The 26,997-nt window shown below is 41.7% G+C and overlaps 1 protein-coding gene across 5 annotated transcripts in view; it reads left to right on the top strand.

Annotated features, from left to right (window-relative positions):
• NUP93 (nucleoporin 93) overlaps positions 1–26,997 on the top strand; it is a gene marked incomplete at its 5' end in the record, with an annotated part of 88,362 nt that overhangs the window by 41,774 nt on the left and 19,591 nt on the right. For 2 of the 5 annotated variants that reach the window (XM_079723176.1, XM_079723175.1), the window contains 3 exons: positions 7,889–7,951; positions 13,854–13,982; positions 24,337–24,411. In XM_079723176.1, coding sequence (XP_079579302.1) covers positions 7,889–7,951; positions 13,854–13,982; positions 24,337–24,411 — 267 coding nt within the window. The remainder of the gene's footprint in view (positions 1–7,888; positions 7,952–13,853; positions 13,983–24,336; positions 24,412–26,997) is intronic. The other 3 variants (XM_079723178.1, XM_079723177.1, XM_079723179.1) reach the window with 2 other exon arrangements.

The following is a 26,997-nucleotide window of genomic DNA, read 5'->3' as shown; positions in this document are numbered from 1 at the left end:
TAACTGAGCTGGACAGATGCTTTCCTTTCCTTGATGGCCAGAGATAGATAGCAGGGATGCCCTGGGCCCTCTAAAAGGGACAGAACTGGCTTTGCAGTACAAGAGACTTAAATGGCCCTCACAGGATTGCAGACCTTAACCTTGGCCTTATTCTCCAAGTGCAGCAACCAGATGTGCTAAGCAGCCCCAGCTTGACGCCTTGGTGTAGAAGTAGGAAGAGGCATCTAGTAGTTATATGCCTACATTGTGTTGGCGGGGGAGGTGTGCTGCACATCCTTGCACCCCTCACCAGTGCCCTACAGAAATGACATGTCCCCATTCTCAAAGCTGACCTTCTCCTTCTGGATCATAGTGAGTCCTACTTCTTATATTCTTTCTTTACCCAGTGATGAAAATCTTGGAAGTTTGGGTGTTTGTTATATGATAGTTATTTCCTCCTCCCCCTCCCTCCCCCTCCTCCTCCTTCCTTTCCCCTTTCTTTCCTCCCTCACCTCCCCTTCTCTTCCTCCCCTTCCTCCTCTTCCTCCTCCTCCCCCATCTCCCCCTCTCCCTCTCCTAAGATGGGAAGGCTAATTCTTGAAGCTGTAGGCCTGAGGTCCTTGCTCCTTTTCCTCTCCCAACTCCCCTTCCTCTTCTCTCTCCCTCTCCACTTCCCCCACCCTTCTTTTTGTTCTTTTGTGGGATGGAGAGGATAATAGGGAGGGATCCACAAAGGCTATTAGGTGGACTTACATGAGTGGCTCTCTCGAAGGCTTGTGGCTTTTCCAGAAGGCACAGGGAGATGGAATTGTGTCACAATTATGTTGGCATGGCTGCAAGAGATCAGGCAAGCCAGTACACTTGAGTCAGAATGCTGCCGGTAAAGCCCTAGGTGGGCCCAGGAGGAAGCACTGCTCAGAGCTCTGTATTCTTGGGTTTAGAATCTCTTCGCACACGTTGAGTTCTCTTCAGCCTGTGAGAATTTGTAGACCATCTTGTAAACCAATTTGGATTATATGAGAGCAAGTGATTTGCTTTGCCTTAATGGGCCCAAATCCATCATGTAATTGTGTGACCCTTTGTTTAGGCCAGTAGCAGAAACCATGTATGAAATGGGACCCTGCAGCCTAACAGTGACAGATGGCCTGGTGTTCACACAGCACCAAGGTCTGCCACCTGTGACTCCAGAGCTGCCTGTAGGCCGATGGGTCTGCTGAACTGGCAAATGGTGGGACAAACTCCACAGCCACTCTTGCAGGGTCTGCTGCCACCTGCTGAATGAGGGTGGCTAGGCTTTTGCATAAATGCACAGTGAGAAATCATACAGCAGCATTAAAAATGTATTACAATTGACAATGTCAAATCTGCCAGCTTAGCACTGCTTTCTGCAGGGTTTTTTTTTTTTTTTTTTTTTTTTTTTTTTTGCGGTAGGCGGGCCTCTCACTGTTGTGGCCTCTCCCCTTGCGGAGCACAGGCTCCGGACGCGCAGGCTCAGCGCCATGGCTCACGGGCCTAGCCGCTCTGCGGCATGTGGGATCTTCCCAGACCGGGGCACGAACCCGTGTCCCCTGCATCGGCAGGCGGACTCTTAACCACTGCGCCACCAGGGAAGCCCTGCAGGGGTATTTTTTGAAGATATATATATATGTATATATAAAATTAAATTTTAAAGAGATAAATATCTTTTAAATTTAATGCAGTCTGAAAAAATATTTTATTTAATGCAATCTGTGAACAAACAATTTAAAATATTAAAATTTTGGTAGAAAACAAGCAGTGGAACTTATTCTGAATATCTGAGTTGGAGAATAAAGCTTGGATTTGCTATTTAGTCTGTATTTCTTACAAAGGGAGATTCAGTCTCTCTTGGGCCTTTTAAGCTGACGTTTTATATACTCTTATTTTAATGCATTAAATATTGATCTAATAAAATAACCAGGCATGCTATAAAACCATATGAATGTTCCCCAAATTTTGAAAATGCCCTGAATTTTGAATTTCTCTGTTCATCTTTTGGGCTTTCAGTAAAGAATATCTCTTTGCACCTGAAAAATTCCTTGAGGGTTCTCTGTAGGCACCACAAAGGGAGCTAATGAAAAGCATGTCCACACCATCTGATAAGCCCAGCAGCTCGAGTGCTGGCAGGATTTCTGTTGTGCTCATCTGAAAACAGTATCTTGCTTTGTCCTTCCTCACTTTCTCCTTTAGTAGTAGTTTTACCTTTGTAAAAATTTTATCCAAGAGAAGACTTCAGAAGAGGTCATTCGTTCAGAAATTGGGAAGAAGGTTTGGGAGAGGTTAAGGGAGTGGTGTTTTATTCAGAATGAGCTCAAGCAAAATAATGGGTACAGCTCATAGTCCTGTCTTGACAGAAAGTGGACACTTCTCCATTTCACTATCTAAAGTTCTAAGGAATACTTGTAGTGCTTATTGGAATTCTTGTTTCATCTTGGAACAGACCCTCTTGATTATTCTGTTTTTTAAGTTTATTTTTTGCCCTGCTTATTTTTCTTTCCTTTTTCATTGCCCTCCTAGCTCCTGCTTGTGTCTTGGCAATGTTTTTTCCAACCACAGTGACCATTAACTATGGCCACTGCTTACTTGTGTTAATATTATTTGGATTTGGAATGTTGGTTATTGACTTCCTATAAATTTGTATATATTTTATGTATTAAATGACAGAAGAGACAAGATTTTTTATAGCACTCACCATGTGTTTTTGTCTCATGTCAGATACCTTCTGATAGAAAGTCAGGCCTGCTATGGCTGCCTCACTTTAAATTTTGACAGGGTGGATCACCAGTTGGTCTGTTGAAGGGGAAGAGACCTAGAACGGTCTTTTGTGTTTTGAGGCCCATGTAAAATATGGCTTTTGTTTTGTGGGGCCAACTTAGACTGATTATTTTATCTTTTTTGTTTTATTTTTTAATGATTAGGAAGTCTGTGTGTGCTTCAGTCCAAACCGTTTACATAACTGTTCAATAAATCACTTATTTGTTGTTGGTGGAAAGCAAAGAACTGTGAAAGAATCAATGCAGGCTCTTTTTGCCATCGTACTTTCCTAGCTAAAGTGGATACTAAAATATTTCTCATAGAGACCCTTCTTTCTTACAGCTTTCACTTTTGGAAGGCAAATAAGTGAAGAGAATTTGGCCATTTGACAAAAACAAACATCCTTTGCCCACTCACTTTTTCTACAGTCATTTATATTCTGAAACCCAGAGTCTTCGTGGTGATTAAAATAAGGCAGTTTTTCATACTTGTCTTTCTCAACCCGAGCCATTTAAAAGCCAGTTTGGCTGCCAGGTCCCTGAGATGTGACTACAGTTTTGATAGGAGAGTTGGCTTACCTTGTAGTTACATTCTGGGTTATTCTCAGACAGCATACATTGCAAGGCAGCCCACTTCCTCTGTTAAAGATGGAACATGTGGCTGGAGATATTGCTTGTGCAGGTGTACAGTGTTTATTGTTCCACAGCAATAAATAATAATAATATTTTGGAACACTATAGAGTTGGCAGGCTAGAACAGTGATTTCTCCAGCTTTTTTGTCTGTGATCCGTAGTAAGAAATACATTTAACACCATGACCCACTTCATACGTACAAATAAGTATATATAATTGAAAGAAAGTTTCACAAAACAGTATTTACCCATACCACATATCTCTATTACATTTTATTTCATTTAAAAAATGCTGGTTGATTTCATAACCCAATTATGGGTTCTGGCGCACATTTTGAAAAACACCATTCTAAAGGAATGCCCCAAACTTGTTTCATTCCTCACCTAACTATGTGAAGTAGGGGAGGAAAGGAATAAATATGCAAGCGTAAAATAGCTGTCTAGCTCATCTTGACTTGCACGGTAGAGTGGAAAAAGGTAGAAAAGGGGTCAGAAAATTTTTATTCTAAGTCTGAACTTGGCTACTTACGAACCAGGTGACCTTAATATGAAACCACAGTGTTTTAGAGTTGATAGAAGCTCTGGAAACCATCTCACACAGCCCTTTAAGAACATACTTTAAAGGATCATCCAGTTAAGTACTATTGAGAGGCAGTTTAGCATTGGGTTAAAAGTAAACCAATGAACCAAATGTGTGTAACACACTTAGCACAAAGTAATCACCATATCCATATAAGTGTTAGCTCTTACTAGTACTGATATAAGAATTAGTATTCTCTGAGCCTTCAACTTCATCATCTATAAAGGGGAACTAATAACTGATGAAGAAAACAAATTTAAGGATATTTTGCTCCCCTCCTGGACTCCCATCCTTTTAGAGAGAAAAGGAAATTTATCTTTATTTTCTAAATTTAGAAGTTTGCTATTCCCTAAGTATTTCAGAAACAGTTGGTCTTTTGAGAGTTAGAGCTGTGTTTGAATTCTGCCTCTGCCTCTTCCTGGTTGGAAACCCTTGTCATGTTAGTTGAATGCTGAAATCTGTTTCTTACCTGTAAAATGGGATTGGCGGGGGAGGGAGGAGAATGGAGTGATCATGTCTACTCTTTCATATTGTTAAAAGATTAGCAATAATGTCTTTGAATTGCTTGGAGCAATGTCTGGCCCTTAATTGCTTCTTGAATGGGAGCTATTATATGTTACAGAAAGCTTGAAACCAAAACCCATTCAAGGAGTCAGTTAGAAGAGGGTCTGTTTCCAGGACTCTGGCAGAGAGGAGCGGTATACAGATGGTAAGTCAAGGGTAGTTATCTTACTTAGCAGGCCTGCAGATGTTTACGGAATGTTCTTTATTGAGTGGGCCAGCAGTAGAAGGGCTGGGTGGGAGCACTTGTTGGCAAAAAGAGGAGATATTAATGATGAGGGTCTCTGAGGGTCAGTTAGATGGCTGGCATCTCCAAGTAGGAAGTGAGCTGTTGGGCCTTCGCTTTGACCAGGAGTCTTCAGTGTGGCAGGGAGCCCCACCCAATGAGTGAGGGCACCTCCTAGTACACTGTTCTCACCCCAGCTCACCTCTATAGAAAACCCATTTTCTGATAAACTATAAAAATATATCTCTGAGATGAGGGGCCTGAGAGGTGCCTCACAGGAGGAGCTGGAAGGAAAGGAAACACACACATGGAAAAGGGAAGTAGAAGAGATCCGTGGGAAACTTGGGCTGAGGCAGGTATTTTCTTGTCCAACTTATTAGTTCTTTAATTTGTTATTCTTCCTTAAGGTGTATATTCTTTACAAGAAACTAACTGCCACTAGATGGCACACGGATCCCAGCACTATTCTGACTGTATATTATTTAAGATTCTTTTCAAAAGATAGGTCACTAATACGTTGTTTTTAAAAATAAAATATGATAGGAGGGGACTATTTTACATAGGTTTCATAGGTTACATAAGGAATAAATGATGAAAGAAGGAATAAAGGATGAAAAATTAAAATTAAAAATCTTTATAGTTTGTGGGCTTGGTTTGTGCTATAGAGAAAGCCCAGTTGTAGAGGTGCATAGTGGCTCATGATCTTTGTTCATATGTAGGTGATATCTGTAATTTGATTCTCATGCACAAATACTTCATTTAATTTATTAAGTGAGATTTTTGGAAGGTAGGTTTATAAAGAAGAGAGTAATCTGCCCCCAAAGCAATGCCTTTTTTTCTTCTTTTTCTTTCTTAACCACTACTTGAAATTTCATTTCTTAGAAATTTTGAAATTGTGTTTCTTACAGAATATTATGTTGCTTTTAAACAAATGTGTCTGATTATTGCTTTGCATTTGTGTTTGAATTGTGTGTATGTGTATATGGGTTATACGCAGACACAGATGCAGTTAAAAGAATGGGATGGGCTGGTCACTGGGACGAGCAGAGAAGCCCAGAGAGGGGGTGGGGCACTTGGCACACTCCTTGCCAACCCAGCCAAAAAGAAAAAAATGAGACCAGGCCTTGTCAGGCAGTGGTTATCACCACCACCCTGACCATCAGCAGCAGCCATGAAAAGGTGCAACAAAGCACAATCTTATGCCCTTTGTTCAGGAACAGCAGTTGAAGATAATAGTTCTATAGCTTTGTTTATAAACTGTGACACTAAATCCTTTAGCTTTAGCCACTGAAGACCCGCTCAGGAAAAGGGAAATCATAATAAAGATTTGTTGGCTTGATGTAATCATTTGCTGCGAAGGGTATGAACAAGGTCCATTAAAATCCTTCCCATGATTTCGTGTCTGGCTCCCTTGCAATGGCCAGAAACAGACACGTGGTGAGAAGCTGCCCCCTTCTGATTGGATTACGTGGGGTCCTAGCTTTATGTGCTCTGGTTTATTGAGGCCATTATTTTAGAAGCAAGTGGCAGATGCTTCCCTCCACCCCCTCGCCCCCACCACCGAATATCAGTAGAGGTGTTTGGAGCAGCCTCTGTGTCGTGTCCTCAGAGCTGCCTGAGAGCTGCCTCAGGGACTGCCCTGGAGGAGCCAATGAGGGAACTGTTCCCCGAGCTGCTGGCCATTGTCTCTGTCCATTCCAGTGCACTGCCCAGGTTGGGATGTAACAGCAGATGTGGAGAATCCTGTGAAGATTAGTAATATTTTATTTAAATATATGTCCCCACTCTTATCCAGCCCCCTACCCCTGTTTTGTTTTGTTTTGTTTTGTTTTAAGAATCACAGCCTTATCTGCGACTGTTTGAACAAAATATACTAAAATGTTATAATTGTTGAAATATAAATAAGTGATCAATAAATTAATCAATTAACCATGACAGTAAGCTTTCAAGAAAACTGTCAGATGTTTTAAAATTTAGCATGTCACTTTAAAAACTTTAGCTTAATTCTACTTTGTATTATATTCCCCCAAAGAGTTCCTAAAACAAAAAGAGCAAAAACATGATTCTGAAAAAACAGATGATTTGGGGACATGTATAAATACACCCATAGTGTGCTTGACACTCAGGTACCTTGCATTCCAGTGTAGGTGGATCTAATGTATAGGGTCACTCAGAATCTTTCATATTACAACCAAGAGTTTGATCACTACTTATTAGTTAATGGATCATCTTCCTTGTTCCTACTTGGCCCCCACATCCCAGGCTGTGGGGAGAAAGCTTCACCCCTGTGTGAATGGCAAGGCATCAGCATGGAAGCCCACTCTGTCTGCATCTGTCCCTTGTCCTCCTCCCCAGGATCTCAGGTTGAGCAATGAGGACAATGAATAGCAACTAGGAAGTCACCCTGGGCATCTTTCTTTAATGTCACCAACAGATCTAATCAATCCTAATGCTAGAGCTACATGTATTGAGCCTTGGGCCAAGCACTTGATTACATTGTCTCATTTAATATTCATTTTACATATGAATAAACTAAGGTTTAGAGAATCTGGATGACTTGTCTAAAATCGTCACCCGTGCAAGTAGTAAATGGGGGAACCATGATGTAAAACTAGGTCTGTTGTGTTATCATGAAGTTGCATTTTGCAGACATTTAACCCTGTGTGTATTAAGCCAGCCTTGTGGGCCAGTCCCTCTTCACCCCACCTGTATTAAATAAGCAGCAGGTGTCATCAGGCCTGAACTAGGGAGTGCACGTAGCACAACCCCAGAAGAAAAGCATAAATAAATGATTTTTCAGGTATCCCAGCCATTGACAAACAAGTGAAAAACACCCAAACAAAGGGATGGCTGATGCCTTCCTCAATGTTAGGAAGAAATTGAAGAATTAACTGAAAACAACAGAAATATAGACCGAGGAACAGTTAACAGGCACTGTGACTGGCTGCATAGCCAAAGCTGTATCTATAATATGGGCCATATTCAAGTTGAGAGAGTTTTGTGAGGGTGAAGGTAGGCAGGGTAGCAGATATCCTTACGGGTGTTTTTCTTCTTTTTCCTACAGTGTGCTTTTGATTATTTGAAGGTTAATTTTGTTAATTTTAACCTAAATTGTGTCATTTCTCTCCTCCTTCCTAGGGCTTCCTAAAGAATGAAAAGGACAATGCCCTGCTGTCTGCCATCGAAGAGTCCCGCAAGAGGGTAAGAAATGAACCCAAATGTATATGTATACTGTTGTGAGGGCAGCAGTGTATACTGGGGCGTGGAGGTTCTAGAAGCTGGTTTCTGTGTTCCAGGCCCAGCTCTCTTGATAGTTCACCAGAGGGAGTTCTACAGGAACCATTTTTTTTTTTTTTTTTTTTTTTTTTTGCGGTACGCGGGCCTCTCACTGTTGTGGCCTCTCCTGTTGCGGAGCACAGGCTCCGGACGTGCAGGCTCGGCGGCCATGGCTCACGGGCCCAGCAGCTCCGCGGCATGTGGGATCTTCCTGGACCGGGGCACGAACCCGTGTCCCCTGCATTAGCAGGCGGATTCTCAACCACTGCACCACCAGGGAAGCCCTACAGGAACCATTTTTGAGGAAAATACCATGCTCGTAACTCTACGTGTATTTAGTGACTGCATCTGAAACACTGGGCTGGTCGGTTAATTATTAAGTTAATCATAAAATGGAAGGGCCAGACAATTCTTTGGTTTCATTGTTACAGTATAAATGGTATTTTGGTTTATACTGAATCAGCAGTTCAGAAAAGCAATTATGATATTGATAATTTTCCTCAATTTCTTTTCCTTTTATCACACAATTTGACCTTCTACACCACCTTTTAAATTAACAATTTCTCCAAGCTCTTTGAAACAAACAAACAAAAAACATCTTGATATTCGAGAGGATAGTAAATAAGTCAGCCAGAACAGCCATTATATGTGCAGCAATATTTTGCAACAAACATTCCCTCGAGACAGTCAAAGATCATTTACTTTACTAACCTGAGTTATCTTCATTTGTTTGACAAGGATTAAAAGATCAAAATCTTTCCAATACATTCCATTATGCAGTAAGATTTTCAGGCCCCCAGAGTCTTTTGGGGAGGGAGGAGGAAGGTTAATGACCATGTAGAGTTGGTTCTAAAAATGCAGCTTTTCCCAGGAAGGAGGCTGGAGGGCTCACATTAGTCTGGAAGCAGTAGCTGTCTCTGCAAGGGAGTAGGGGTGAAGGGAATCTCTGTTTTGCTGTTTACTTATGTAAGCCTTAGATCAAGTGAAATGTATTTGTGTATTATTTATGTGGTTCAAAAAATAAGAAAGTAAAAAAAAAGTGCTGCTTCTCAGTGTGCTTTATTAGAATATTCCATACAGGTGGAAATGTCTAAGTAGGGCTGATATGAGTGAGATAGGGCAGCAGGGGGGCTTGCCAGCTCTAATTTATAAGAATATGTTTCAGAGACATTATTTAAATGACTGATATGTTTAATTATCAGAGTAAAATTCCCTAAAATTTAATTAATTATATTTTTGGCAATAGTACTTATTCCTAGAAATAGAGAAATTCACTTGATCCAGATTTGAAAATATTTTTTTAATGTTTTTTTTGGTTCACACTTGGAGTGAGTTACTCACCAACATTGATTCTCCTGCTGTAAAGGACCGATGAAATTAAATTAGGATTGTCGAATGCCACCGAGCCTTATTAATCCATTTACCCTGCGGAATGTGTTTCTGAAATTGGCAGTCCCTGAACGTTGTGCCATATTGAGACTAAATGTGCAGCCAGCCAAAACATTTAAGTGACATACCACAGTGCAAAATGTGTGCATATGTGTTTGTGAGGGAGATGTTCCGGTGTTGGGAGCTGGCCCTGGGGGGGGGAACCTTTCACCTGTCTGGGCACCAGAGGCTGCTGCTGAACAAGAATCATTTTCAAACAAAAAGGTGAGCAGCTTTTTGGCATTATTGGTGGTAATTTCACGTTTGAATAACTTGCCAATATCCTGCTGAAATGCCAAGAAAACAAGCTACAAAACCACAAATGTGTACTATCTTTTCCCATTTGGTGCATCCCAGCAAAAACAGAACAACATTATCAGAACATATGTAGAGTTTCTAAAAGCCAGCAACAGCTCAATAATAAGTGGGTGTGAAGTCAAAGCAGGTTGCCCTCTTCCCTTTATGAAAATGGGGTTCGAGTGCTCCCCACCTCTTAAGAAGCTCCCCGCTTCTTAATTCAGTTGCCCAGTTCTTTCCCAGTTCTTTCCCTGCCTTCCTTTCTTAACTATGTTCAAAGAGATATATTTCCCCACATAACTTGAAAGATTCGGATTTAATTTTTTTTTTAATATATCTGAGGTCTGCCTGTCTTGACAATGACAATCTTTTTTTTTTTGGGGGGGGGGGGTGTTGCACTGGGTCTTAGTTGTGGTATGCGAACTCTTAGTTGCAGTATGCCTATGCGATCTAGTTCCCCAACCAGGGATCGAACTGGGGGCCCCCTGAATTGGGAGCACAGAGTCTTAACCACTGCGCCACCAGGGAAGTCCCCGGATTTAATTTATAATAGTTTCTCCACTGCTTTGTCGTTTTCTGTGGTTTGTCTTTCCTTATCCCTGCTATTCCTGTCTCTCACCTTGTCTCAGACCCTCAATGTCCTCCTTTTCTCTTAGTTCTTAGCTCTTTTGAGTAGCTCTGTTGATTCTCTCTCATTAGCTCCTCTAGTTGAGATTCTTCTTTGCACCTAATCTGGTGGTTCAGATGTGGGTCTAAAGGGAATAGACTGGAAGAGGGCAGATGGGTGGCTGATCATCCCTGATTAGCCCACAAATTGGATGTTCCATTATCTCTAATGTAATTAAGATAAGCTGGGGGTGGCATGGTGAAGGGAAGAGAATTTTAATGTTGGACCATTTATTTTTATTTGAAGCTCCTTATCACACTAATGATGAATGGAACGACAGTGCTGTTTGTTCAGGTTGTGGAGCTGTTTCTAAATGAGTAGCCTGGCATATTTCTCAGATACATCTGAGGATTTGAGCTCAGAAAGCTGCCAGTTTTCAGAGTATTTCCTGTGTTCTTGAAGCAGGAGTTCTTGGCACACAGGTGGGCAGCTTGATTAACAGGGGATGGTTAATTCCCACTGTTGTCGCCCTGACCCTTACGTGATGCTGGAAGCCTGCCCCTGCCATCCTCATCAACAGTGTCTCTGAGACAGATTGTGTTTTCTTCAATTGCCTTTAGTGCTCTGCCATTCTTTATCAGCCAGAGGACTTACCCTTAAGAAAAATTCTTGTGACACTGTGGTGTCCTGGGTCAGTGGTAGCGCTTAGTCAGTGCCTCACTTCCTATTGCAAGTTTGGAAAGCTGTATGGTATGCCAGCCCTCCACCTCCTTATTTCAACCCGCCCTGGTCCTCCTGCCCCATGGCCCTCTTATTTTCCCTTTCTGGGACAGGTTCAAGGTTAAGGAGGTGGATGCCCACTAAATGGAAGAGTTTTAGAAGAAATGTGGTTCAACATGTGCACTATTTCTGGATAGCTTCTAGGGAAACTACCTCTTCCCCTCCCCTCTACCCCACCTCTCTGTTCCAGCATACTTTTCTCTGTTCAAAATGCATAGCTTTCGTGTTTAAGGTCACTAATGTAGCAAGAGAAAATGATTTTTCTCCAGGTATTTTTTTCGATCCAGGCTACTTGGAGTGGTCCATTCTGCCTGACCTTCAGTGGGAAGAAAACCAGATGAAAGACTGTTTTTAAAGTTTTTGATAGTCATTTCTTTTTTTGTCTTCACAATACATATTAGAAAAGAGATCCATTGATAGATGGACCAAATCAAATTTGCAAGATGTGCCAACCCTCTTCCTAATCATTTTTGTGGGTGTCTGCTCTCTTTTTCATATTTTAATAAATATTGGTCCACATTCAAACATCCCATTTGTAGAAGGAGTATATGATTTTTCTGATAGTTTCCCAGAGCTTATATATATGAATATTATCAGTATAAATTATCTGCATTGCCAAAATAAAGCAGGCATTACTAAATACTCATTCCCTTGGTGCTGCCTAATTAGATGCCAATCTGATTGTAAATGAAATGGCTTTTTGAGAAGTGGGCTTAAGCTGATGGGAAACCTGGTCTGCCAATTGAAGAATAATAGGCTAAGAATGGTTATGATTCAGTATGTCTCTATAAGTTGCTTTAATCTCCTCCTCAGAGGGGTTTTGGTTTTGCTTTTGTTTTTTTGGGGTTTTTTTTTCTTGTTTTGTGTGTGTGTGTGTGTGTTTCTCCCTTCCTCCCTCTTCCCTTCCTCTTTTCTTTTTTTTTTTTGACCACTCTCCTAGATTTTTTTTTAGTTTTATTTTATTTATTTTTGGCTGCATTGGGTCCTTGTTGCTGCATGCAGTGAAGGGCTTTCTCTAGTTGTGGTGAGTGGGGCTACTCTTCGTTGGCGGTACACGGGCTTCTCACTGCGGTGGCTTCTCTTGTGGAGCACGGGCTCTAGGCACGCGGGCTTCAGTAGTTGTGACACATGAACTCAGTAGTTGTGGCTCGTGGGCTCTAGAGTACAGGCTCAGTAGTTGTGGTGCACAGGCTTAGTTGCTCCTAGGCATGGGAGATCTTCCCGGACCAGCACTTGAACCCATATCTCCTGCATTGGCAGGCAGATTCCTAACCACTGTGCCACCAAGGAAGCCCCCCTTCCTCTTTTCTTTGTTTTCCTTCTTTCTCTTTTTTCTTTTCCTTCTGAGTGCCTTTGTTTTGGCAACCTGCTGTGTCACCAGCAGATAGAAGTGAGGTTTGCCAGACATTTCAGTAGTGACTTTGAGAAGACTGATAGGAAACCTAATTGCAAAAGGCTCTGTTGTTTTTTCTTTTACTGATTTGCTTCCTCATATGAAAATATTACTGTTTCTTAAAAAAATAGACACTGGGAGAATCTTACTTTTTGTCTTATCTTAGAGGCTCGTTAAATCTTAAGATACCATTGACTTTATAATCCGTCATTATTTTATGTACTACAAAGAAAAAGTACTTCAATTTAAGCTTTTGACATGCTATCAATTGTAATATGTAGCCTAATTTCAGAGGTTTTAAGAAGATATTTATCTTAATAAGCACATGAAAAGATGTTCAACATCACTACTCATTAGAGAAATGCAAATCAAACCATGAATTATCACCTCACACCCATTAGCATAGCTACAATCAAAAAAACCCAGAAAATAGTGAGTATTGGAGAGGATGTAGAGAAATTGGAACCTTTGTGCACTGTGGATGAGAATGAAAAATGGTACAGCCTCTTTGGAAACATTATGCAATCGCTCAAAAAATTAACCATAGGATGACCATCTGATCCAGTAATTCCATTTCTGGGTATGTATCCCAAAGAACTGAAAGCAGGAATTTGAAGAGATATTTGTACACCCATGTTCACAGTAGCACGATTCACAATTACCAAAAATTGGAAGCAACTCAAGTGTCCATGGATAGATGAATGGATAAACAAAATGTGGTGTGTACATACAGTGGAGTATTATTCAGCCTTAAAAAGGAAAAAGACTGCATATGCTATAACATGGATGAATCTTGAGGACATTTTGCTAAGTGAAATAAGCCAGCCATAAGAAGACAAATACTGTATGATTGCACTTCCATGAGGTACCTAGAAGTGGTCAAAATCATAGAGACAGAAGTAGAATGGTGGTTGCCTGTGACTGGGGGAGGGTGGGAATGAAGTTATTGTTTAATGGGTACAGAATTTCATTTTTGCACGATGAAAAGAGTTCTGGAGATGTATGGTGGTGATGTTTGCACAGCCGTGTGAATGAACTTAATACCACTGAACTGTACACTTAAAAAGGGTTAACATGGTAAGTTTTATTAAGTGCATTTTGCCACAATTAAAAAAAAATTTAATGTGTTAGACTTGATGAAATAGGTCATGTTGCAAACAGTTGTCAGTAAATTCTTTAAGGATAATTTAAAATAGATTGCTTTTGCTCCACTTATGGAAAGATGGCAGATCTGGAGGGCTTTGAATTTCCGTTGCGCTTCCAGGGAAACCGTGTTCTTTGTCTTCTCATTTGGGTCATCTCTCTCTGCTCCTCTCCAACAGACCTTTGGCATGGCTGAGGAGTACCATCGAGAGTCAATGCTGGTTGAGTGGGAGCAAGTGAAACAGCGGATTCTCCACACCCTGCTGGCATCGGGAGAAGATGCCCTTGACTTTACTCAAGAAAGCGAGGTAGGTTGAGTCCAGAAGGTAAACCACGATGAAAACTGTGAGGTCAGAGAATGCTTGTCTGCTTGACTACTGACAGTCCTGGCACGGTTGATCACTGTCTCCCCCTTGAAGCCCTCTCTTCATTGCCTTCCAGATGCCCATGTTTGCCTGGATTCCCTCCAACATGTCTGGCTGCTTCTGCTCAGCCTCTTTTGCTGAATTTTCCTCAAACTCCTTGACCCCTAGGTGTTTTTGTGTCCCAGGGCTCAGTCCTTGACCTGTTCTTGTTTCTTCCTCAGTTACTGCCCCGTTGATCTCATCTGGGCTTGTGGTATTAAATACCATCTATGTACTTGAAGACTTAAATTTACATCACAGCCCCAAACACCCCCAGACTCATTTTTCTAGTGGCCTTCTTGGCTGTACTCAGATGTCTCAGAGCCATCAAGCTAAACATGTTTAGAATTGAGTCATGGTAGCAACTGCCCTCAACTCCCTCCTGGCATCAACCTTCTTTTCTCACAGAGTTTATCATCTTTATAAAGGGCAGTTGCAGTTTTTCACTTGCTCAGATCAAACACCTCAGATTCATTTTTGTCCTCCCTTTCTCTCACCTAGACTCTCTTACATGTTGGCAAATCCACTTAACCCTACTCTCAAAATATACCCAGAATCCAACCACTTCTTACCACCTCTGCTGTTAGCACTCTGGTCCAAGTCACCATCATCTCTTGTTCACATTATTGGACTAACCTCCTAACTGGTTATTTCCGTTATCTATTGCTATGTAACCAATCACTCCAAACCGTAGTGGCTGAAAACAATCATTTAGCTCAGCTGCATTTACCAGAAATAGTTCAGGGTCTCTTGAGGCTGCGGTCAAGATGTTGGCTGAGGCAGCACTCATTGCAGTGCTAAACTCGGGAAGGATCCACTCCCAGGCTACCTCACGTGCCTCTTGGCAAGCCTCAGGTCCTCCCTGGCTCTTGGCTAGGGACGTCAGTTCCTCGTCATGTGGGTCTCTCTTGTGTTGCTCACAGCATGATAGTTTGCTTCCCCTGGAGCAAGAGTGAGGGATCCAAGGAAGAGCTAAAGGTCCCCCAAGACAGAAATCACTGTCTTTCCGTGACTTAATATTGAAAGTAAAATCCTGTCGCTTTACTTTGATCAAGGTAAGTCACTAAATTCAGCCTATGCTCAAGGAGAGAGGATTAAACGAGGGCTCAGATCCCAGGAAGTGGGGATTATTGGGAGTCATCTTAGAGGTTGTCAACCACGCTGGTCTCCCTGCTTTTGCCCTTGTACAGTCTTTTCAGCACAGCAGCCAGAGTGACGCTATTAAGACACAGGCTAGATCATGTCACTCCTCTGTTTGGGATCCTCCAGTGACACCCATCTCATTTGGAGTGAAAGCCAGAGTCTTTACCATGACCTCTAAGTCCCTACCTGACCTGGTCTTGTTGCCTCTCGCAGCTCAAGTTATTCTGCTCTCCCTGTTGCTCTTGCTGCTCCAGCCAAACAAGCTCGTCACAGGTTCCTTGAACGAACCGGGTAGACTTGCTCCTGCCTCAGGTCCTCTGGGCTTCCTGTTGCTTGTGCCCAGAAGGCTCTTCCCCCAAATAACTGCATGGCTGTCTCCCTCACTTTCTTCAAATATTACCCGGTGCCATCTCAGTGAGGCCTTCCAGGGACTTGATATCTGAAACCAACCTTTCCCCATTCAGCACTTTCTATATCCCCTTTTCTTGCTATATTTTTCTTTTTAGCACTTCTTCACTTTAAACCGTTGTATATATTTTATGTCTTTATATTGCTTACTGTCTGTTTCTCACAGTAGAATGTAAATTCCATGAAGGTAAGGATTTTTGTTTGTTGTGTTTACTCATATCTCCAGTGCCTAGAAGAGTCCCTGGAACATATTAGATGCTCTAGAAATATTTGTTGAATAAATCATTTGGCCTTAGCTAACTTTGTGCTAACCAGAGTATTAGGGATATGTTGAAACAGTGTGATTTTAGAGTGGGTATGTTTAATAGGGTTTATTTTAATTGCCAGTGTTCATTGATTGGTGGTGGTGCTAAGTTGAGGGGTTTCTCCTCTTTAAAATCTAATTTTTTTTAAAGGCAGTGTATTCATATGACTCGAGAACTAAAGTACCCTGTCCCCAGAAGCTCATTCCCTCCCCGCTTTGCCTCTCCCTGGAAGTAATCACTGTTATTACTTTCTTGTGTAATATTTCCAGAGTCTCTTTATATGAATACAAGGCAATATATTATCTTCCCTCCTTCTTACACAAAAGTTATTTTACTATATGCTCTGTTCTATATCATGCTTTTTTCACTTATTTATCCTGGAGATCTTTCCTGAGAGGGGTTTGAGGCTGCATCTTGGGATCAGCAGAAAAGAGTGTCTAGCTTGATTAGTGATGTCTGCCCTTGTGCCAGTGGGAGCTGTGACTTAACCACACATTTACCACGCTGGTGCTGGGGAGAGAACAGCCCTGGGGTTCAGATTCTAGCTTCACCACTGACTAGTTCTGAGACCTCATCCAAGTTATTTAACCCTGCAGACATTTAATGTCTTCATTGGTGAAATGGGATTATTGGGAAGATTAGTGATAACATAAAGCACCTGACCCATAATGGGCGCCCCTTACTATTGTTTTAAAGTAAGTAGTTTCAGATAATTTGGAGGTGCAGGTTAAAAATTATAATGTCACAAAAATTATAGCATTAGACATTTCAAGTAATATTGCCAGTGCTTCCTGATAAATCTTTTCCCCAGAAGTTGTTTCTTAACTAGCTAGCATTCTTTTCTCATGGGAGATAGGACAACTAAGGCACAGAGAGATGTGTAATATGCTGGTGAGATCCAGGACTGTTGGCTTCTAGACCATCGTTCTGTTGAAGTCTGGGTCAAAGGTGGGTAGCTTGGCAGTGTGTCATGCCTGCAGGGTAACTTCACACATCCTGTATCCACAAATTTGCTCCTGATTTAAAACCCAGTTTTTCTATTAAATTAGCCTGCAAAATAAATACATGCTAAAGTCATTTATCTTAGGAAATTACTCATTAATGACCCTGTTCCACATTTCTCAGACTCAAAGATTTCAAAGAAGAGGAGAGTCTTTGGGAAAAAAGAGCTAATGTATAAAATCCTTGGCCAGCCTAATGTTTCTTTCTCAATTTCTTGTGAGTCTGGGCAGATAAGTAGAACAGCTCATGGTTTTATAAACTTCATTTTTTAAAATTGTGTTAATAGGTTGTAGTCTGTATTGGGATTTGGAAGTAATTATAAGCTGCTAATGAGATATTCTTTCTTGATTGCTCTTGTCTTAAAAATAGACTAGTCTATTTAGTAGACTCTGCTTCCTTGACCTCGAGTCCTCCCTCTTGGAAGGGAGTTATTGATACTTTTGCTGTTCTCTGTTGTGACACCTAGCAGAGTGGATAGCTTTGCTGAAAAAGCTGACAAATGATGCAGATGGTTCTTCAGATAATCCAGGGAATTGTCATTTCTGGAACCTTGTAGGTTTTGTTGTTTGTTTCTGTTTTGAACTTTTTTCCTGAAGTATAACATATATACAGAAAAGTATGCACTTTTTAAGTATACAGCTCAATGAATATACCAAAAGGGAACACACCTAGATGAAGAAACAACATTGTTGGCACCCCAGCATCCCCCGTTCTGTGCCTTTTCATTCACCACCCCTCACCACCACCACCAAGAGAAACACTGTCCTAACTTCTGATGTCATAGATTAATTTTGCCTGTTTTTAAACTCTGTGTAAATGGAGTCATATGGTATGTACTCTTGTTTCTGGCTTTTGCTTAACATTCTGTATATGTTACATGTAGTTGAAGGCTATTCATTCTCATGGCCCAATAGTATGACTGCAATCTGTTTATCCATTCTGATGTTGATGGACATTTGGATAGTTACCAGTTCTTAGCTTTTATAAAGAGTGCTATTGAGAGCATTCTTGTACCTGTCTTTTGGTGAGCATACGTTTGCACATCCATTGGGCACATCTAAGCGGGCAATTGCTGGGGCAGAGGGTGCATATATGTTCAACACTGTTCCAAAATGGTGTCTTAGTGTACCCTCCCACCAGCACTATGAGAATTCTCTTTGTTCCATACCTTTGCCACACTTGGTATTTTTTGTCTTTTTCAATTCAACCATTCTGGTGGATATGTGGAAGAACCATGTGTTTTTACAGGTTTTTTCCATGTAATTTTCTTCAAAATGATGGAAAGGTGGTATTATCTCCACTTGGGCAGGCACCTTCTCTACCCTCTTTGTAAGAAACCGCAGAGTGTGAAGGCCTGAGACAGGCTTTGGAATTCGGCAGGCCTAAGTTCCCGGGCCTCTCCCGGGAACCCCCCTGTTCTCATCCTCATTGTAAAAGGCCTCTCTTGAAGAACCGTTGGAAGGAACGTAGAACGTGTGTAAGGTGCCTGGCCCAGAGCTGGTATAGAGTGCACGCTCAGCACATCGCAGCACTGTTTATGGTGGTTGGCTGGTACTTGGTAAGCTATACACTATTAAGTTTATTTTTGTCATTTTAATATGGATTTATCCCTTTTTAAGTGTCCCTTGACCTATAAAGTCACTAGGAATGAAAAAAAATCTCAGGACATAAGTAGAAGAAATAATTAAAGTATGACTTGCCATCTAAACCATTCTTTCCTGGGCACTTTATTGTCAAGAATAAGGTTGTTGGAATCCAGACAGTAATTAGCTAGGAAAGAGGCTTCCAGTCATTTTGAGCTGACCTTATATTTGAAGGAAAATGTCCAAATTTGGTTAATTTAATATAAAGAGAGGCTTGAGGCTTTTATTTGTAAGCAAAAATGAACTAGGAGATGGTGGTTCCTGAAACATTTTTCCCCCAAGCCTTCCAATAACAGAAGAGCAACAACACATTAGTAATATCTATTCCTGGCAAGTTTTAATAAGGGAAATGATGCTTCAGTAGCATAAATTCAATTTGGGAAGTTAATTTCCTTAGGATATCATTGAAGAAAAAGGTATAATTTTTAAAGAAAGGTAGGAATCGAAAGATTGTTAATAACTTTCCAGGTTGTGGTCTGAATAAAAATGATGTGCTTTGAAGCAAGAAAGAGACTCCTGTCTAAGAACTCCCATACCCTAGTCCTTGCGTCTGGCCTGTGGGGAAGAACACCCCCAGTCTGCGCTCCTTGCACGACACTACGGGCTTTGAGCATCGTTGAGAATCCTTGATATATCTTAGGCAACATTTAAAAGTAAATTTTTATCTAGCCTCAATGTGTCGTGGCTGTATTGATATTAGACATAGTCAGTGGATGTTGCTTTAATGTATTGTCTGGAAAATGGCTCAGCCTAGCAAGCAATAGGCTCAGTAGAAAAGCTAAGTTGTAGCTTAATCATTACAGATAATGATGTGATGTGTGAACAGTGTGTGTTGAATGTAGTCTCTAATTTTGATCACTGACTTAATACCATATTTCACCAATTCCCAGTTACACATCTTTTCTATATTTTAACATCTCTGAAATCAAGATGTGCCTTAAATTCAGTAGTGTGTCATAGTTTGTCCGCATTTTTCTTTCCTAATGGTACATAAATAACATGATGCCTTACAGTTGATGGTGTATTAGATTTGATGGAATACAGTAAAAATATAGACTGACAGTATGAGTTTGAAAACCCCAGACTAGATGATTCCAAGCTGTATTTTATGGCTCCCTGGTAGTTTCCTAATTTGTTTCACATATTGGAATTTGAGTAGGATTTCAAGTATAGAAAGTGCTCAGCTGCTCTTTCAAAAAGAAGTTTAAAGAACCCAACTCAACGGGCCCTTCATTTTGACATCAGGATATATCACATGAACACCTTCTTCTTGCACAGCATTCTACTGGTAGAGATAGAGATAGAGATTGTGAAAATTCAGCTGCTCTCCTCTACCCCCAACCCAAACATAACCTCTGACATTCTATCCTTCCAATTCCCTCTCAGGTATTTATGTCACATTTATACATATATGTCCATCTGATCAGTTTATTATCAATTTACTCCATAAATGGCACCATTTTATATAATAAATGCTACTACTTAGCATTATGTTTTGATTTTTTCTTAACTTATTTTGGAGCTTTTTCTAGGTTAGTACATGTAGGTGTCTGTCATTTTTTAGTGGCCGTAATAGATTTCATTGTATAAATGACCCAAGTATTCTTCCCGTTTTATCCATGGAGGATCATGCTCCAGAAAAGTTAGATGTCATTACCCAAGGTCACACAGTTGGGTTGCGTTTAGAACCTGGGTCTTCTGGTACCCAGTCGGTGTTTTTTCTGGTAGTACTGGGCTTCTATGTACAGATACTGTAGCCAACTATTGTACATTAATTACTTTGGTTCTGTTTTGCTTACATGAAGCCAAAACATTCCACTTGGAAATTAAAAACTCTCTTCCTTCTGTAGTATCATCACATTTTCTTTTTACTCTGTACTTGTTTTGCTACAAGTGAGCGCTACATTCCTTTTTCCCTACCTAGAATGTGCTCTCCTTGGGAAAGAGATTTATTCATCCCTGGATATGTTATGTACAAAAGTAGTTGCTTAATAAAAGCTTGCAGTTCCCTCCTGCCACTCTCCAACCACATCCTGCCTGTTCAGGAATGTTCACTTAGAAAATGGCTGTTTGGGGAGCACCGGGTACACTGAGAAGACCCTTCTCGTGTCTGTGCTCCCAGAGACTGCTGTTTCTCCACATTATCTCCAGACTCCTGGGTGAGCCCCTTGTTGTTCTCTCTGGCCCTGCCTACCCATCTTCCCTGCCTTTCTGGTCTCTGATTCTGTGCTCCTGTTATCCCCACTGTGCTCCGATCAGGCCCCAATACAGAGAAAACCTGAAGAGTTTGGAATGTTATTCCCACACAGCATACCGGCGTCTCCTTTCCCAGCCCTCTAGCAGCTCCTGGCTTTGAAATTCCATTGAATGTTTGCTGGTTCCTCTGCTCAGGAATGTGCATGTACACATCCTGTTGATGGATAACTGACTTTGTGTGTGGTGAAATAGAGGCTCGGCCAAGGGCAAATGAAGGAAAGGTATGTTTGAAAACAAGGGCATTAAGCAAAATTAATTTAAATGGAAATTTGAAGGCCAAAAAACCAACTACTTTTTAAAATTAGGTTTTTAGTAGTACTGGAAAATATTTCTCAAGGCTGTTTATGTATATTTAGCTGAAACAACTGTGCCCTTGCAGAAGTGTTGAGTGCCACTCCCCCTCTCCTCCCCGTTTATTCCCCCCAGTTAGGTTACTGGAACTAACAGGCTTAGTGCTCTGTTCTTTCAGAAGACTCGGGGATCATCAGCTTTCAGAGAGTTCTGTTCCAGAAAGATGGCCACATTGTAGAACAGTCCTCAAATGCAGTGTTACTGGGAACACTCAGAATTAGTCCAGAAATAGAAAATGAGCTGGTGGGCGATTCTTTTCCTACAAGGAATATGTTTTCATTTTAGAGGAGTGAGATGAGAATTTCCAGCCAGCACAAAGAAAATATCTTAGATTATGTTTCTGTAGTGTCCATATCTATCCACTGTTCAACATCTGATTTAGTCCCGTGTTCATTATGGTTTATTTTTTATTTAAAAAGTGGTAACAGCTAGCGTTTACCGGTCAAATGTTGGACAGTGAGCTCTTTCTACTTATTCCTACTTACTCCTTGTGAAGTAAGTACTGTTTTCTTCCCATTTAATTTAAGATTATTTCACAAATCTATGAGGTAGATACCATTGCTGCCCCTGTGTTACAGCTAAAGAAACCCAGGCTCAAAAGAAGCAATATACTCAATCAAGATCACGTAGCTAGTGAGTAGTGGAGCCAGGATTTCTAACTGCTACTCTCTCTTGTTCTTCGATGGCCATCCTTGGACAGTTACCCTGGGCTGCCCTGGCTGGCAGTGTGGCCCCAGGCTGTGGGCACAAACCACGGCTCCACTACTTCCTATTGGAGTGACCTCTAGCAAGGTGCTTTCTGTGCGCTTTGGTGTCTTCTTCTGTAAAATTGTTGTAATAAAAGTATGTATCTCATAGGGTTGTGGAGTGAATACACAGAAATTAAGACAGTGCTTGGCATATAGTAGTTGCTCAGTAAGTGTGGCTATTGTTACTATAACCTGATGGTTTTCAATCATTTCAGATATGAATGCTTTCAGCTGTGAGTAACAGAAAACTTGAGTTTCTATAGGTTGAATAGCGATTTATTTTTCTCACCTAACAAGTCTGCAGGTGTGGAGAGTATGGGCCTTAATTCAGTAGCTCTGCAGTGCCATCAGAGGCACCTCCTTGTCTCTGTATGCCACCATTTTTAGCACGGCCACTTACTTCGGTCTCACAAGCTGATTGCTGCAGCTCTAGACAGCCTGTTTGCATTCAGGGGAGAAAGCTGAAAGGCCATGCCAGGCTCTTTTTTCTCCCTTTATCAGGAAAAGCAGAAACTGCACTAAACCAGAATGTACTACCAGGCTTGTGCTTTCATCCGGTTGGCTAGAACCAGGGTTCATGGCCACTCCTAGCTGCAGTAGAGGCTGGGAAAGGGTAGTGTGTAGGGGTCAGCTCATGAGGACCTATTGTTAGAGTTTCAGGAAATTTGCCGTCTAGTTGATACTACTTGGAATAGCTTGATTTCTGCCATGCTGGGAATATTTACACCAGAAACCAGCAAACGCTACAAATCAAGTCCCCTTTCCCAAGCCAGTTGTTAAACATTTACCAGCACACCACTGGATATATTTAACTCCATATGCCAGGGTGGGAAGTGGCAGCAAGTACAAGTGAGAGGTGGGGGTGTGAAATGGTCATTGGGTCAGCCAAGCAGCAGCATCTTCCAAGCTTACCATTTGATGGAGAGAGTAAGATGCCAACATATGGAAAAGTTTTTATTAGTCCGTTTTTTAGAAAGACTAAAGTTAACCTTTAGCTAAGATTATTCCCTACTATAAACAAGTATGGATCAAAATTAGGTGTATGCTACTAGGTATATTAGCTATATCCTTAAATTTCCAATACATTGGTTTTTACTGTACTGTAGTGAGATCAAATTCGATATTTTGAACAGTAAACTGTTTAAAGCTCTTTTAATACCAATGATTGCAGAAAATGAGAGCTGGGGAGGACCTCTCGAGATTGTCTAGGACAGCCCCTTCATCAACCAAAGGGAACCTGAGGCTCCAAGGATATGTGCATTGCCCAGACGCCAAAGCAAGGGAGTGGAGCGGTCCTCCTGTCAGGTGTCCTGACAGTCCAGTGTTCATTCCAGAACCTGAGGGTTTACAACCCACCTTTCTGCTTCCTGCTTCTTCCTATTCTCTGTCCTGCCCCAGTGCATGCTCATGCTGGTATCCCTTTTACCAGCTTTGGTGGTGCTAGGAAGTTTTGCTGCTATCTGCCATGTGTCTCGCAGGAAACCTACTTTAAACTGCTTTGTTTTAGATTTTAGAGAATAGAGCATTGGGGTTTTTTTGTTGTTTTTTTTTAATGAGAGAAGCTTGAAGAATTTGATCTTTGCTACAGTACAAACTAATATTGGAAATTTAAGAATATGCCTAATATACCTAATTGGAACATACCTGATTTTGATCCATATTTTTTTACAGTAGGGAATAAACTTAGCTAAAAATTAACTTTAGTCTTTCTTAAAAGAGACTAAGAATTTTTTCCATATGTTGGTGTCTAACTCTCCCCATCAGATGGTAAGCTCTTTGGGAACAGCCTCTGTGGGCTGTCTCGTCATCCCTGTGGGGATGGATGTGTACACACTGTGCATGTGGCACGCAGGCACTTGGCAGATGTTTGCTGAATGAATGAATGCCCAACTTAGACTGGCTTCATATCTTCAGATGCATAAAGTTCATCAGTAGCTGTTGTCTTAGTGTGGACTCTAGATAGGAAATGTCTGAATCCTGGTATTGTGACCCTATAAACTCCATTTCCTCAGCTGTCTGATATGAGTGATGGAAACAGGAGACCCACATACACCACAGCCTCACTGGTGTAAAGACATGGAGGGGGAAGATGAGGTGGACTGGGGGATTGAAACCGAATGTTACAAAGAGGTACCTTTCCAGAAACAGTTACTGAGATATCCTTACAGCTTCTCCAGCCTCCTGTTATTTTTGAGTTGAGTCCCATGCCTGCTCCCTTCTCATGTGATCATGGTAAGGGAGTTGCCTTCTATTGAAGCCCCTAAAATCATCATTTTGAGGAAGTCTGACTAGGAAACAGAAACAGCTTTGTTAAAGACAAACATATGTTTATAGTTTTTTTTTTTTCTTTACATGACTGAATGCTGTTCTGAACCAATTCTGAATGTGTATTTCTCTGCAGCCAAGTTACATCAGTGATGCGGGACCCCCTGGTCGAAGCTCTCTGGACAGCATCGAGATGGCCTATGCCCGGCAGGTGAGTGTGTTCTCAAAGAAGATCGAATCCAGGAAAATCCTCTATGAGCCCGCTGGGAAGTAAAAGAGAACACAGACTTCATGTGAAAGTCCAACCCTGAAAGCAAGTTGGGTTTTCGTTCAGAGGACACGTTAATATTTTACCATCTAGGTCCCTGGAGAAGTCTATCAAATTGGGTAATAGAATGACTCAGGTTTGACTTAGGGAAATTGAAATCTGCCTCACACACTGACCAAGGCATCTCATTTGCATTTGGCAACAGCCCATGTACAGTAAAGCTTTGAGTAACTGCACTGCTGAGTAAATGGAGTTCTGTATTAACTGATCACCTGGTCGGCGAATGGTATTATCAGAAATGCTTCTTCACCCCGTTGTAGAGAGAAATTTTCTAAATGCTTTTCTGCCTTGGTAAGCATAGTGTACTCACCATTACCTGATATTACTGTCCTGAAGAAGCTTATGATATTTGGAAAGTTGTGGTTCTTGTGATATATCATGACCATGCAATAGTTTGAGTATGGATTGAGACACTTTGTGGTAAAGCTCAGGGACTCTGTTGACTGAAACTGCCCTTAGGACAGTACATACCTGGAATTGACTTTTTGAATAAAGCAGTGCTGGCCACCTGTGTATTTTATTCTAATTTGCCACTTTGCTGCACAAAGTATCAAGAAGGGAAAACAGTCTTGTTTCTTGAATTGAAGGTGGTGGGCTTCCATCCCCTTTAAATTGTCCTGCACCAGCAGTGACCAAGGAACATCTGTTCTGTCATGACCAACTCCTGTGATTCTTTTTTTTTAAAATAAATTTATTTATTCATTTGTTTTTTGTTTTTTTATTTTGGCTGTGTTGGGTCTTCATTGCTGTGCATGGCTTTCTCTAGTTGAGGCAAGCAGGGGCTACTCTTCTTGCGGTGCGCGGGCTTCTCATCGCGGTGGCTTCTCTCGTTGTGGAGCACAGGCTCTAGAGCGCAGGCTCAGTAGTTGTGACGCACGGGCTTAGTTGCTCCATGGCATGTGGGATCTTCCCGGGCCAGGGATCAAACCCATGTCCCCTGCATTGGCAGGCGGATTCTTAACCACTGCGCCACCAGGGAAGCCCTCCCGTGATTGGTGCCACTGTGGCCCTCAGCATCACCCAATTCCTTTCTTCCGTCCATCCTGGGCTGGGGTGGGGTGGGGTGGGGTAGGTGGAGACAAAAACACATGGTGGCTATAGAGGTGAATAGGGGGAGGGGAGAAACTGCTAGACCCTGTGCCTTTGACAGGGGGGTGCCTTAACTGAATTATTTGGTGAGCTGATGGTATTATTGGAGATCCTTCGTGTACCCCTTGTTGAGAAAAATGTTCTAAATGTTCTTTTTAAGCCTCCCTCCTTCAGCGTACCACTGCCAGTTCTAACTCTAGGCATCTGAAACCAGCCACATCAGCTTCCCTCACATAAGTCCCCCTCCTTCCAACTCCTTCATGTTTTACTACTGGCCTTCATTTATTTTTTCTCCAGTTTTTAGATCTCTCTCTTTCTCCCACACTCCATCTACATTTTTTTAAATTTCACTTTCATTATGTGACTGACTTCCATTGCCACAGGCACCGTCAGAATTCAGGCCTAATGAAATTGCAAGCTTTTGAGGAGAGAAACCATGTATCTTCTGTGTCTGTGAAGACTAAAACTTCATAAAACTAAGGTTTACTAGCACTCAGGACACTGGAATGTCATGTATCTGTTTACATGGCTATCCCCTCCAGTGGAGAGCGAATCTTTATATCCCATGTTGAACACAGTACCCCAGGGAAGGCTCCTCATAAATGCTCATTGAGTGAATAAACACCACGTTCTGGTTTAAAAACCGTTTCATTTAATCTTTATAACACTCCTGAAGGCTGCATGATACTCTCCCCCATTTAGAGTAGAGGGAGGTAAGGTTCGACAGGGTCCTGACTTGTCTAACATCACTACCTTGTTCAGTCCTCGGTAGAGCAAGGACTTCAGATGCAAAGAGTAGAACTGACTAGTTTTTACCATCATTATGTTGGTTTTTTAAAAATAAAATCCAAAGTAATATTGGCTTTTCCATTTGTTGAAGGTCACATAGTTCCTTTTTCTTGAGAAAATTTTACTAAGGAGCTGGGATTCTTTCGAAACGGGTACTGCAGATGGGCAGCAACTGCTCTTCTAAAACACGTGGAGGGCTGCGACCTGACAGTCCTTACTAAGTCCACAAGCCCTGGGCCTGGGGCCATTCAGTCCTTTTGCCAGAAAGATTACCAAATGTTTCCCTGGGTTCCTAGGAAGCAGCAGCAGGAGACCTTCCACTTTGGTCCTTGCTCTCTGGGACTGATGGTCTGCTGGGCAGAGCAATGCAGAACTGCCCGTGGGACTCCCCCCACCCCACCCCCGGGACCACCCTGCTCCCACTCCTCAGATATTAGGAAGGCTGGGCTAGCGGCTAGCTTTGGTGGGTGTTGATGCTGCTGTCTGAAGCTCAGGCACAGAACTGGGAAGCTGGCCGGAGGCCTTGCCCTCCAGGCAGTGTGGATAGCTCAGCCACTCTGAGGAAGGAAAACTTCTGACCATTGGGCAGAA

Source organism: Hyperoodon ampullatus, assembly GCF_949752795.1.
Source record: "Hyperoodon ampullatus genome assembly, chromosome: 18".
Taxonomy (NCBI): domain Eukaryota; kingdom Metazoa; phylum Chordata; class Mammalia; order Artiodactyla; family Ziphiidae; genus Hyperoodon; species Hyperoodon ampullatus.
This window is presented reverse-complemented; position numbering and strand designations above follow the sequence as displayed.